The following is a 14,669-nucleotide window of genomic DNA, read 5'->3' as shown; positions in this document are numbered from 1 at the left end:
AAGATTCGAGACTACAATACAAGGAGGGTGAACCTACGCAGAGCATGAAGGACTCCTCAATGAAAGAGAAATAGCTAAGAGTCCAAGGCAGCTAAAGAGGGGAGAGCTGCACAGTGAAAGAATTCCAGAGAAGTATAGAGAGTTCCCCTTGAGTAATAATCAGAAACTACCTGTAGTCGTGAAAATAACATCTCAAAGAATTAGAGGAACAGCATTCAGCATTCCTGGTAATAGGAATAGGTCCCAATAGCCAAACTAGGAAAATTCATAATTATGAAAGCAGTGGGTAGAGTATTAAAGGTCCTTTTTCATGAATGGGAAATAAACCCTAGACTAAATGCTGCTCTGGGTCCACCTAACAAATATTAAGGGCAAGAGTCCAAAGGACCAGTTTTAAATTAATTTAACCTTGTCCCAAAACAAAATTAAAGAATACTTCCAGGAATACAAATATATCTAGAACTGAAAAAGTAAAACTCCTTTTTTAATTTAAATTTATTTTTAATTGGAGGATAACTGCTTTACAATATTGTGTTGGCTTCTGCCATATATCAACAGGAATCAAAAGGACCAGTTTCCAATTCAGTTAACTGTCTCCCAAAACAAAACTCAAGAATACTTACATGAACGCAAAAATATCTACCATGGAACAAAATAAAATTCTCATTATCTAGTATCCAATTAAAGACTGTCAGACATGCAAACTAGAAAAAAAATAAAACCCTTAATTAGGAGAAAAAGCTATCAATCAAAGCACTGACACAGATTTAACAAACAGAAGACAAGGACATTGAAAGTTAACATAAATTTATTCCACATGGTTGAAAAGTAAGAGACAACTCAGACATAAAAAAGATTAGAATTTAAATTCTACAAGTGAAAATTACCATGGTCAAAATAAAAACTACACTGAATAGGATTAATAGAGATTAGACTGCAAAAGAAAAAAATTTAATTGAAACACTAGTTTCCAATGCCTAACTTCTATATAAAATGAAACACACAGAAAAAAAGAATTTCAGAACAGAAAAGAACAATGGAGACGTATAGGACAACCATAAATAGCCTATCATTCATATTACTGGAGTCCCTGAAATAAATGGGAGGCAGAAGAAACAAAGGTCAAAGTTTACTAAAGTTAGTGAAAACTAAAAATCCAAGGAGCTTAGAGAATTCCTAGTACAAAAACCAAACCAGAAAACCACATCAAGGCATATCATAATCAAACTGCTCAAAACTAATAACGAAGAACAATTTATAGCAGCCATAGGGGGGAAAAAAGACATTTATGCACAGAGAAAAAAAGGAAGAGCAGATTTCTCATCAGAAACAACGTAAGCAAGAAGAGAGTAACAATATTTTTAAAGTGCTTCAAATTGTCAACCTAGAATTCTATATCAAGTCAAAGTATCTTTTTCACTTCAGAATAATGGAAATAAAAACAAAAATCAACAAATGGGATCTAATTAAACATAAAAGCATTTGCACAACTAAGGAAACTATAAACAAGGTGAAAAGACAGCCCTCAGAATGGGAGAAAACAATAGCAAACAAAACAACTGACAAAGGATTAATCTCCAAAATATACAAACAGTTCATGAAGCTCAATACAAGAAAAATGAACAACTTAATCAAAAGGTGAGCAAAAGACCTAAACAGACATTTCTCCATAGACGGCAGCCCATCAGGCTCCCCCATCCGTGGGATTCTCCAGGCAAGAACACTGGAGTGGGGTGCCATTTCCTTCTCCAATGCATGAAAGTGAAAAGTGAAAGTGAAGTCACTCAGTCCTGTCCGACTCTTAGCGACCCCATGGACTGCAGCCTACCAGGCCCCTCCGTCCATGGGATTTTCCAGGCAAGAGTATTGGAGTGGGGTGCCATTGCCTTCTCCAGAAGACATACAGATGGCTAATAAACACAAGAAAAGATGCTCAACATCACTCATTATTAGAGAAATGCAAATCAAAATCACAATGAGGCATCATCTCACATGGGTCAGAATGGTCATCATCAAAAATTCTAAACAGTAAATGCTGGAGAGGGTGTTGCAAAAAGGGAACCCTCTTACACTGATGCAAACTTATATAACCACTATGGAGAAGAGTATGGAGATTCCTTTCAAAACTAGAAATAAAAATATCATACAACCCAGCAATCTCATTCTTGGGCATATACTCTGAGGAAATCAGAATTAAAACAGATGCATGTACCCCAAAGTTCACTGTAGCACTATTTACAATAGTTAGGACATGGAAGCAACCTAGATGTCCATCGGCAGATGAATGGATAAGGAAGTTGTGGTCCATATACACAATGGACTACTACTCAGCTATAAAAAGGAATGCATTTGAGTCAGTTCTAATGAGGTGGATGAACCTAGAGCCTGTTTAGAGTGAAGTCAGAGAGAGAAAGACAAATACCATATATTAATGCATGTATATGGAATCTAGAAAGATGGTACCAATAATTCTACGTACAGGACAGCAAATGAGACACAGATATAAAGAACAGTCTTTTGGACTCTGTGGGAGAGGGAGAGGGTGGGATGATTTGGGAGAATGGCACTGAAATATGCATAATATCATATATTTATCATATATGAAACGAGTCACCAGTCCAGGTTCGATGCATGATACTGGATGCTTGGGGCTGGTGCACTGGGATGACCCAAAGGGATGGTATGGGGAAGGAGGAGGGAGGAGGGTTCAGGATGGGGAACACATGTATACCTGTGGCGGATTCATTTCGATATTTGGCAAAACCAATACAATATTGTAAAGTTAAAAAATAAAATTAAATTAAAAAAAAAATAAATGAATAAAAATAAAATAATTACACACACACAAAAAAAGAACAGACTTTTGGACTCAGTGGGAGAAGGAGATGGTGCGATGATTTGAGAGAACAGCACTGAAACATATACATTACCATATGTAAAAGAAACAACAGTGCGCATATTATGTATGAAGCAGGGCACCCAAAGCTCGTGCTCTGGGACAACCTGGAGGGATCGGGTGGGGAGGGAGGTGGGCAGGGGGTTCAGAAGGAGGGGACACATGTATACCTATGGCTGACTCATATTAATGTATGGCAAAAACCACAATATTATAATTATGCATCAATTAAAATAAATTTTAAAATGTAAAAAAAAAAAGGTGAAATGAAGAGACATAAAAAGCTGAAAGAATGTTAAAGAAAAGCCTTCAGATAGAAGAAAAATTATACTAGACTGAAATATGGATCAACTCAAAGGAAGGAAGAGCAACAGAAATGATGACTACAAGGGTAAATATATACTTGTTTCTTATTACTTAAGTCTCTTTAAGATAACTATTTAAAGAAAAATAGTAACAAGAGTTTATAACAAGTATAAGTAAACTGTATGAAAACACTAACAGAAAGGACAGGATGGGGAGAAATGTAAATAAACTACTATGAAGTTCTTACAAGAGTGGCATAATACCACTTGAGGGTAGATAAGCTAAAGATGTATGCTGCTGGGACTTCCCTGGCGGTGCAGTGATTAAGAATACACCTTGCAATGCAGGGGATGTGGATTCAGTCCCCGCTCAGGAAACTAAGATCCCACACGCTGTGGGGCAATGCACTGAAGCTACTGAACCTGCATAATCTGGAGCCTGTGTACAATGGAAGGTTCCATTTGCTGGACACAGACTGGCTGGATGGATAGAGAAACCAGAACTGTATATATCCTGTCTTCAGGAGACCCACTTCAGACCCAGAGGCACATACAGACTAAAGCTGAAGGCATGGAAATCAAAAGAAGTAGCAAAACACATATCAGAGGGACTAGACTTTAGAAGAAAAACTGGAGACTTCTCTGGTGCTTCAGTGGTTAGGAAATCACCAGCCAATGCAGGGGACACAGGTTTGATCCCTGGTCCAGGAAGATTCCACATGCCCTGAGGGCAAGCCCGAGACCCACAACTACTATACTCCCTCCCCCAAAAGCAATTCCTACAGTTACCTCCCATCACCCACATCCACAGCCACACTTTCCTCTTCTTTAACATTTGCACTCAGGATAATCCTACCTGCATGAGTACACTGTATCATACATACATATACACTAACTTTGAATTCCTGCTGAATTATCCCATCTATCATCATTCTATATTTTAAGCTTCTTTCAAACTTGATACTGTCTTTTCCACTAATATATAAACATATTCAAGTTTCTGCACCTTAAAAAATATGGGAGTGAGGGAGGCACTTCGTTAAACCGATGTCTCCCACATATACTTTCTATCTCTATTATATCATAATCCACAGTCATAATTTAGTCCATGAAATCTGGTTTATAAATCCTCTTTTACAATGATAATATTCTTGATTAAGTTGCCAAAGATCTCTATTACTGCCTACCCAAAGACACATCTTTGTCATTTTTATCACTTTTCTCTGTTTTTGAGAAACTTTCATTTTCTCTTTACTTTTCAGTATACAAAGAATCAATCAAGAGACAGCACCCAAGAAGGTATGCGGACTCCAACCAAAACTCACAAGTTTCAAGAGGATAACTGAAATCTCAGAGACCTTTAAAAGAGGCAACGTTCATGGTCCTAAAATTTGTACTCCGAACATTCCTCTTTTTGTTGTTTTGACGGGGTTGTGGAAGGGGTATAATTTCTAACAGAATTATTTATTAGTGTAGAAATGTAGATCAGGATAAATATGACGATACACAAGAATTCTGAGTATCTCTGGCATTTTCAATATTAACAGATAATTCAACACATAATAGAACAGTAATAGGTATCAAATAAAGACATTACAATGAAAGTTGTTGAGCATCAATGACCGAAGAATATATTATCGTTACTAACACAGTAAAGACACTGCTCTGCAACAAACAGCAGGGACAGACTCTTCCATTTATAATGGAAGACTCTAAGCATTTATAATGGCAAGCATATGCTCTGAAGAAAACATCACCATGGCATCTGCAACTATCCTATAAAAAGAAAAAAGTACAAGCATTTCTCATTTTTCAGGGTTACAGCTATATTTCAAAAGCCCTCTTCAAAATTATTTTCTGAAAAGCAAATCCTATTTTCCCACTTAAATATATTCTTTTTACAACACACATCCATACACAGACACACCCACAACAAAATCTGGCTCAAACTTTTGAGGAAAATGTAATTTAAAAAGCTCCAATCCAATCACATTTCAGAAACTTTGAGTACATTGCAATTATTCTTTGCCTGATGACAGTGTTCATAGATCCCATCCTTTAATTCTTTTCTTACTACTTATTCTCAAATTTTCTCCCCTAAGGATCTCAGTACTCTTGCTTGGAAAATCCCATGGATGGAGGATCCTGGTAGGCCACAGTTCATGGGGTCGCAAAGAGTTGGACATGACTGAACTGAACTGAACTGAACAAAATCTACCAAAATATTTTATGTAGCGTATCCATTTATAAGAACTATTAAAGCTAAATCTATAAATTTAGCTTTATAGATTGCAAAAAAGCAACAAATTTTGAGGAAATATTCACTACTGAATTCATCTTTCAGCTTTTTGTTAAATAAACTGAAATGAAATACAATATATAAAATGAAACTACTGAACTGTTAAAGGTGCATATCTTATCTCTTACATCAAATTTAAGAAACAAAATCATAACATATCTAATCAGTAACTGATGCTCTAAAAGTACAGTTCAGTATCTTGAATCCACTGGACCTTAGTATTCATTTACTGGTTTAGAAAACAAAGGACAGAATACCTGGCAAGCGAAGATTTTGTGTCCTGTAGATGTTCTTTTGTCATATAGTCATCTCTCAAGCCTGCCTCCTGTGACTTTTCTCTCACATCTTCTGAAACGTATCCAGGGTCAACACTGTGACTGGTTTCTAGTGGCTTTTGATTTGAATGTTTCCTGTCTCCCCTTCCAAATCGACTCCAGCATGATAAACTTTCTTCACTGTTCTCTGTGGATTTTTGAAAACCACAATGCACAGAATCTTGAGGAACTACTGCTGAAGATGAACTAGATGGTTCAAAATTTCTGTCCTTGCTATGAAATGACACTTCTTCATCATCAGAGGGTCTTAAGAATTTAGCTTTTAAATTTACATGAGAAGAAAATTCTTGATTTTTCCTTGGACTGGGTTCTCTTCTATATGTTTCTGAAAACACAGATCTACCATCTTTTTCATCACGACTAAACTTATCTTTAGTGATACTGTTTGCAATATCTGTTGTATTATATCTACCTCTTGAACTTTTACTATATTTTACCAAGTCTGATTTTCCACTTTCTTGACTACTGTGTGCTCTATCTGAGTCTGTTGGTTTCTTCCATCGTTCTCGTCTACCATCTTCTTTTGTAAATGCAGCTTTTTCAGCTTCTTTTAATTTCAACTGAAATACTTCCATTGACTAGAAAGGAGGAAAAATTCAACAAGATATTAAAAATTAAAAATGGCTCAATGATTTGTACTCCACATGCCACTGTGTCATGATACATTGTCATGTAGTACAATGAAAGAAAAACCTAAAAAGGGGGAATGAAAGACCTATACAATCATCCTAAATGACATAGGCTGAAATATGTACCCCCTCCAAAGTCATATGTCAAACCCCTAACCCACAGAACCTCAGAATGTGACATTTGTAGAAAGGATCTTTAAAGAGCTGATTAAGTTAAAATGAGGTCACTTGGTTATGCTTTAATCCAGTATGACTGCTATCCTTGTAATCAGAAGAATGTAGACACACAAAGAGATAAGTACACACAGAGAAAACCCCATGTGAGGACAGAGCTAGAAGGCAGATACTTATGAACTAAAAAGAAAGGCCTCAGAAGAAACCAAACCCTCTAACATCTTGATCTTGAACTTCGATTCTCCTTAACTGTAAGAAAATAAATCGCTGTTGTTTAAGTCACCCAGTCTGTGGAACTGTGTTATGGTAGCTGGAGCAAAGAAACACATCACTATAAAATGAGTATTTTAAAGAACATGAATAATCCAAGAAAAATTACCAAATAATAAAAAAAATTCTGGGAGCTCAAAAGAAGCCATTTAGACCAAATACCCAGCATTAAAACAAAACAGAATTCAGAAATCAGTAAAAACATAATATTTTAAAAGGTATTTCCTACTATCAGTGAGATTCAAGATGTAACTGCTAAAACAAAACAGACTCTTATGAAAAGAAGAGCAGTTCAAGAGCAAGAAAGACAAAGAAAACTATGTTCTAAGATAGGCAGGTAGTGAGTAGAACGACAGAAAGTATTGAATCCGAATCTGCTAACTCAACACTAGCCTAGGAATTTGCTATACTCGGGAAAAGATGGTAAACAAACATAAGTTATAGCGAAAAGACACATGGACAATTAGTTCTACAGACATGCATATACTTTCAGAAGGAGAAACCAAAGACAGTAGAAGCACTAACAGAAAAATTGCCCCAGCTAATTTTCTAGATCCAAAGGTCTCATCCAACAGGGGGAAGGAAGAAAGTGAAGCATACAGAAACTCATACATTAAAAAATCCTAATTCCTGAGTCTCAAAATTCATGCAGAAAATAAATTTTTCACAAAGATCAGATCAGAGGGAGGAGTGAATGTGAACAAGTAAACAAACGGGAGTTAGGTAAACAACATTCTGCCAACAAAGGAAAGGAAGTTAAGACTGTTAACAACTTTTTACTAAGTGCTAGAAGATAATGAAGTGAAGATGAAATTTTGAAAAATAATTCTAAGGTAATAATTCTAAATAAAGAATTCAATTCAGTCAAATTATCTTTCCTTGACATGTACAGAAGAAAGGCATTTTCCGAAATGCAACATATCAGAAAGTACATTACTTACTAATTCTAGGGGAGAAATTACTCAGTATCATCAAGCCAAACCGTAAATGAATTAGGGCAGGTATCTTTGAAAAAAGGAATTCGGGCCATAAACTAAATGGCAAATGTAATGGTTAAGTCTAAATAACTGTTCTTATAGTTGTGAAGAATACAACTGTCAAGGATAACATGCATATTTTTTAAACTTATAGTAAACTGTAATTAAAACTTTAAAATCTTTCCATAAAATCTGAGAGTTGAGATGGAAAGTCATTACCTTAAGACGAGGCAGGGATAATCCATTATATTTTATCAAATTATTTTAAAAATCTAGGCTTAACATGTTTCTTAAATTTAATGACAACATGAACAGAATGAAAATGATGGCAGTAAAGGGGGATATTTTCACAATTTAAGCATTGTCTCATAGGCAACTTTTTTCTTTCTTGCTGATACATAAATTAACGATGTCTTTATAATTAGTGGCTTCTAAAATTCAATAAAATATGGTAATAACAAAAACAACAAAAACAGTAGCTGACACAATTTATCCAATGCTTATTGTACTACACTTTTGGATCATTTAAATGGGGTCTACATAGAATGTCTAGGTTCAAATTTATTCATGAATTTCATAATCTTGGTTATTTAAACTCTGCTTCAGTTTCCCCATTTACTAAATAAATATAATAGTATAATTGTGGCTATTAAATAAATTTAATTATACATGATGTAATACAACAGTAGCTGGCAGATGAAAAGCATTCAAATTATTATTAGTGCTCACAACAATTCTATGAGAATGATCCTAATAATCGTGTCTTTAAAATGAAAAATAAAAATGAAGCTTAAGATCACACAGCAAGAGTAACAAACCTCATATTGAAATTCAAGACTATTTAACTACACAGTGAATGTTTTTAACCATTATGTCAAAATGCCTAACTCTTTGATTCTTAACTGTTCCAGAGAATTAAGAAATTATATAAAACTTCAAAGTTTCAAAAATAAACTTACAATAACCCTTAAAAGATAAAAAGAAAAATAAAGATAATATATATATATAAAGATATAAATGCAAAATGAAATATTAACAAATTTAATTCAGTAGTATATTGAAGTAAATGCCATGATCAAATAGGAGTTAAAGAATCCAAGAATGGCCTGAAGATAGAAAATATGTTCAATTCATCTCATTAACAAAAGAAAAAAAATAATTTTATCTCAAAGGATATCAAAACAGTTATTTCATAAAAATTAGATACCCACTCCTAATTTAAAAGCAAATTAACAAAAAAGCACCTTTCAATAAACTGTGAATGCAAAGATACTTTTTAAACATGACAATCTTCATCTTAAATGCACTTAAACACAGAAGAAAGGTGTCTATATCTAAGTCCTGAAATTCTATTTCAAGAATACAAGAAAGTCTAAATATTGTAACACTGAGCAGGAAAAAGTAATCAACATTTCCATGTAACTATTTTCCCAGATAAGCCAGTTTAAAAGAGCTATAGATGTAATGACAAGAGTTAAAAAAAAATGGGCAGACTAATACCAGTCAAGTCAGAAAACATAAAGGAAGAAAGATTCAACATACACTTGAAAAAAATAAAAAATATACTGAGGATAAGGATATATATGTAACAACAAATGGAGAAATGCACTGAAAAGAATAAATGAAAATTTGAACTGACGAATAACCAGTATTTTAGGATGAGAAAATTCAATATTGTTATTCAGTCACTCAGTCTTGTCTGATTCTTTGTGACCCCAGAACTGCAGCATGCCAGGCATCCCTGTACTTCACCATCCCCTGGACCTTGCTCAAACTCATGTCCACTGAGTCGGTAATGCCATCCAACTATCTCGTCCTCTATCGAGCCCTTCTCCTGCTGCCTTCAATCTTTCCCACCATCAAGGTTTTTTCTAATGAGTCTGTCCTTCACATCAGGTGGCCGAAGTATTACAGCTTCAGCTTCAGCATCAGCCCTTCCAATGAATATTCCGGGTTGATTTCCTTTCGGATTGACTGGCTTCATCTCCTCACAGTCCAAGGGACTCTCAAGAGTCTTCTCCAACACCACAGTTCACAAGCATCAATTTTTCAGTGCTCAGCTTTCTTTATAGTCCAACTCTCACATCCATACATGACTACTGGAAAAACATGGTATCTCTAATTTTCTTGAAGAGATCTCTAGTCTTTCCCTTCTACTGTTTTCCTCTAATTCTTTGCATTGTTCACTTAGGAAGATTTCCTTATCTCTCCTCGCTATTCTTTGGGACTCTGAATTCAGATTAGGTATACCTTCCCTTTTCTCCTTTGCCTTTCACTTCTCTTCTTTTCTCAGCTATTTGTAAGGCCTCCTCAATCATTTTGCCTTTTTGCATTTCTTTTTCTTGGGGATGGTTTTGATCCCTGCCACCTGTACTATGTTACAAATCTCTGTCCATAGTTCTTCAGGCACTCTATCAGATCTAATCCGTTGAGTCTATTTGTCACTTCCACTGTATACTCATAAGGGATTTGATTTAGGTCATACACCCATGGCCTAGTGGATTTCCCTACTTTCCTCAATTTAAGTCTGAATTTTGCAACAAGGAGTTCATGATCTGAACCAGTCAGTTTTTGCTGACTCCATCTTCCATTCCAAGAATATAATCACTCTGATTTTGGTACTGACCATCTGGTGACGTCCACCACATGTCCACCATCTCTTGTGTTGTTGGAAGAGGGTGTTTGCTATGACCAGCGCATTCTCTTGGCAAAACTCTGTTATCCTTTGCTTGCTTCATTTTGTACTACAAGGCCAAACCTGCCTGTTATGTCAGGTATCTCTTGACTTCCTTCATTTGCATTCCAGTCCCCTATGATGAAAAGGACATCTTTTTTGGGTGTTAGTTCTAGAAGGTCTTGTAGGTCTTCATAGAACCGCTCAACTTCAGCTTCTTCAGCACTAGTGGTTGGGGGCATAGACTAGGATTACTGTGACACTGAATGGTTTGCCTTGGAAACAAACAGAGATCATTCTGTTGTTTTTGAGACTACAACCAAGTACTACATTTCGGACTCTTTTATTGACTGTGAGGGCTACTCCCTTTCTTCTAAGAGATTTGTCCTCAGTAGTAGATATAAAGGTCATCTGAATTAAATTCACCCATTCCAGACCATTTTAGTTCACTGATTGCTAAAATTTTGATGTTCACTCTTGTGATCTCGTTTGACCACTTCCAATTTACCTTGATTCATGGACCTAACATTCCAATGCAATATTGTTATTTAAAGCATCAGCTTTTACTTTCACCACAAGACACACTGACAGCTGGGTATTGTTTCTGCTTTGGTTCAGCCTCTTTATTCCTTCTGGAGCTCTTTCTCCACTCTTCCCCAGTAGCATATTGGGCATCTACTGACGTGGGGAGTTCATCTTTCAGTGTCAAATCTTTTTGCCTTTCATACTGTCCAAAATCACTGCAGATGGTGACTGCAGCCATGAAATTAAAAGACGCTTTCTCCTTGGAAGGAAAGTTATGACCAACCTAGACAGCATATTAGAAAGCAGAGATAAAATTTTGTCAACAAAGGTCCATTTAGTCAAGGGTATGGTTTTTCCAGTAGTCCAGTTTTTCCAATAGTCATGTATGGATGTGACTGCAGTCCATGGGGTCGCTAAGAGTCAGACACAACTGAGCGTCTTCACTTTCACCTTTCACTTTCATGCATTGGAGAAGAAAATGGCAACCCACTCCAGTGTTCTTGCCTGGAGAATCCCAGGGATGGGGGAGCCTCATAGGCTGCTGTCTATGGGGTCACACAGAGTCAGACATGAATGAAGCGACTTAGCAGCAGCAGCACCATAGCAAATATAAGTACAAAGAAAACATGAAACTAACAGGAAGATTTATTAAAAGGTCTTAAGTCAATATCCCCAAATGAGTAAATACTACAATTAATCAAATCAAATGGCAAAAAATACATGAAAAAAAGAATCCACTTGATTAGTGAACAAATGATAAAAATAAAGGCAAAGAAAAAAAATCTGCTTACCAATCACAGCAGCATAGACTAGAAAACATAATACTACTATTGAAAATCATAGGAAAAAAAGTAATTTTATTGAGTGTAATTCCTTCAATCCTTCTACAGAGAAATTTTGCAATGTAAATCTCACTGCAAGTATCCATATCCTTTAATTGGCAATTCCACTTATAGTAATTCTTTTAAGAAAATAACCAGGTAAGTACACAACATTCATTGGAAAAGATGGTCATCACAGTGCTGTTTAACAGGGAAAAAATAAAAACATATAAACATCTCTCCACTAACATAAATAAATAATGGGTTGTTGTTCAGTCGCTAAGTCATGTCCAACTCTTTGCAACCCACGGACTGCAGAACACCAGACTTCTCTGTCCTTCACCATCTCCCAGAGTTTGCCCAAACTCATATCCATTGAATAGGTGATGCCATCTAACCATGTTATCGTCTGTCGTCCCTTTCTCCTCCTGCCTTTCCCAGCATCAGGGTCTTTTTCAAAGAGTCAGAACTTTGCATCAGGTAGTTAAGATACTGAAGCTTCAGCTTCAGCACCAGTCCTTCCAAAGAATATTCAAGGATGACTTCCCTTAGGATGGACTGTTTTGACTCTCTTCAGTCCAAAAGACTCTTAAGTGTATTCTCTAGCACCATGGTTCAAAACTACCAATTCTTCAGCACTCAGCCTTTTTTATGGTCCAATTGTCACATCCATACTTGACTACTGGAAAAACCATAGGTCTGATTATATGGATCTTTGTCAGCAAAGTAATGTCTCTGCTTTTTAATACACTGTCTAGGTTTGTCATAACTTTTCTTCCAAAGAACAAGCATCAGTCACCTTCCACAGAGATTTAGGAGCCCAAGAAAATAAAGTCTGTCACTGGTTTCATTTTTTCCCCATCTATTTGCCATGAACTGATGCCATGATCTTAGTTTTTGAATGCTGAGTTTAAGCTAGATTTTTCACTCTGCTCTTTCATCTTCATCAAGTTTCTCTTCCCTCTTTGCTTTCTGCCATCAGGGTGGTATCATCTGCATGTCTGAGGTTGTTGATACTTCTCCCAGCAATCTTGATTCCAGCTTGTGACTCATCTATTCAGATATTTCACATGATGTACTCTGCATTTAAGTTAAAAAACCGGGGTAACAACATATAGACTTGATGTACTCCTTTCCCAATTTGGAATCAGTCTGTTTTTCTAAGTCTGGTTCTAACTTGCTTCTTGACCTGCATACTGGTTTCTCAGGAGGCAGGTAAGGTGGTCTGGTACTTCCATTTCTTTAAGAATTTTCCATAGTTTGTTTTGATCCACACAGTCAAAGGCTTCAGTGTAGTCAGTGAAGGAGAAGTAGATATTTTTCTGAAACTCTCTTGCTTTTCCTATGATCCAGTGAATGTTGGCAATTTGGTAATCTGGTTCTTCTGCCTTTTCTAAGTACAGCTGATATATTGAGAAGTTCTTGGTTTATGTATGTTGAACCCTAGCTTGAAGGATTCTGAGTATTCCTTGCTAGCATGTAAAATGAGCACAACTGTACGGTAGTTTGAACATTCCTTGGCATTGCCCTTCTTTGAGACTGGAATGAAAATTGATCTTCTCCAGTTCTTAACCACTGCAGAAGTACCAAATTTGCTGGCATATTAAGTGCAGCACTTTAATCTAAAAGCATCTTTTAATCCTAAAAGCATCAACTTTTAGGATTTTACATAGCTAGGCTGGCATTCCATCACCTCCACCATATAAATATATTTACAAATATTAAGAGATCATTAAAAAGTATGTATTTACTGGCATCCAACTATGTCTGCTTGTGCAAGTGAAACAAACAATGTAAACTGTAAGTTTATGCTATGTCTGTTGTCAGACTCTTTGTGATCCCAGAACTGAAGCTCTCCAGGTTCCTCTGTTCATAGAAGTTTTCCAGGCAAGAATAACAGAGTGGGTTGCGATCTCCTGCTCCGAGGGATTTGCCTAACCCATGGATCAAACTTGCGTGTCTTAGGTTTTCTGCATTGGCAGGCAGATTCTTTACCACTGAACCTCCAGGGAAGCCCAGTCCATAAGCCTACTTTTGTAACACAGTTTATTTTAAAATTATATAATAATGAGGAAAAAATTATATATATATATATCAAAATATTAACATATATTCTCTTCAGTTCAGTTCAGTCACTCAGTCGTGTCTGAGTCGTGGCGACCCCATGAATCGCAGCACGCCAGGCCTCCCTGTCCATCACCAACTCCCGGAGTTCAATCAAACTCACATCCATCAAGTCGGTGATGCCATCCAGCTATCTCATCATCTGTCGTCCCCTTCTCCTCCTGCCCCCAATCCCTCCCAGCATCAGAGTCTCTTCTGATGAGTCAACTCTTTGCATGAGGTGGCCAAAGTACTGGAGTTTCAGCTTTAGCATCATTCCTTCCAAAGAACACCCAGGACTGATCTCCTTTAGAATGGACTGGTTAGATCTCCTTGCAGTCCAAGGGACTCTCAAGAGTCTTCTCCAACATCACAGTTCAAAAGCATCAATTCTTCGCTGCTCAGCTTTCTTCACAGTCCAACTCTCACATCCATACATGACTACTGGAAAAACCATAGCGTTGACTAGACAGACCTTTGCTGGCAAAGTAATGTCTCTGCCAATAATAATTCTCTCACTTTTTGTTTACTCCTTTCTAAACCTCTTTCTACTGAAATTTTAAAAAACAGGACATCAACAGCTACTGAAACAGTAAGATTATTCACACATTGTGAATGGGGGAGCTGGTTCTAAAATATATTGCTTCATTATTCCATTGTT

General features: G+C 36.4%; 1 protein-coding gene across 5 annotated transcripts in view; it reads right to left on the bottom strand.

Annotated features, from left to right (window-relative positions):
• Positions 1 to 14,669, bottom strand: part of CWF19L2 (CWF19 like cell cycle control factor 2) — a 140,355-nt gene that overhangs the window by 74,565 nt on the left and 51,121 nt on the right. For all 5 annotated transcript variants that reach the window (XM_061440191.1, XM_061440194.1, XM_061440193.1 and 2 more), the window contains one exon: positions 5,758 to 6,413. In XM_061440191.1, coding sequence (XP_061296175.1) covers positions 5,758 to 6,413 — 656 coding nt within the window. The remainder of the gene's footprint in view (positions 1 to 5,757; positions 6,414 to 14,669) is intronic.

The sequence above is a fragment of the Bos javanicus genome, chromosome 15 (assembly GCF_032452875.1).
Source record: "Bos javanicus breed banteng chromosome 15, ARS-OSU_banteng_1.0, whole genome shotgun sequence".
In the NCBI taxonomy this organism is placed as follows: Eukaryota; Metazoa; Chordata; class Mammalia; order Artiodactyla; family Bovidae; genus Bos; species Bos javanicus.
This window is presented reverse-complemented; position numbering and strand designations above follow the sequence as displayed.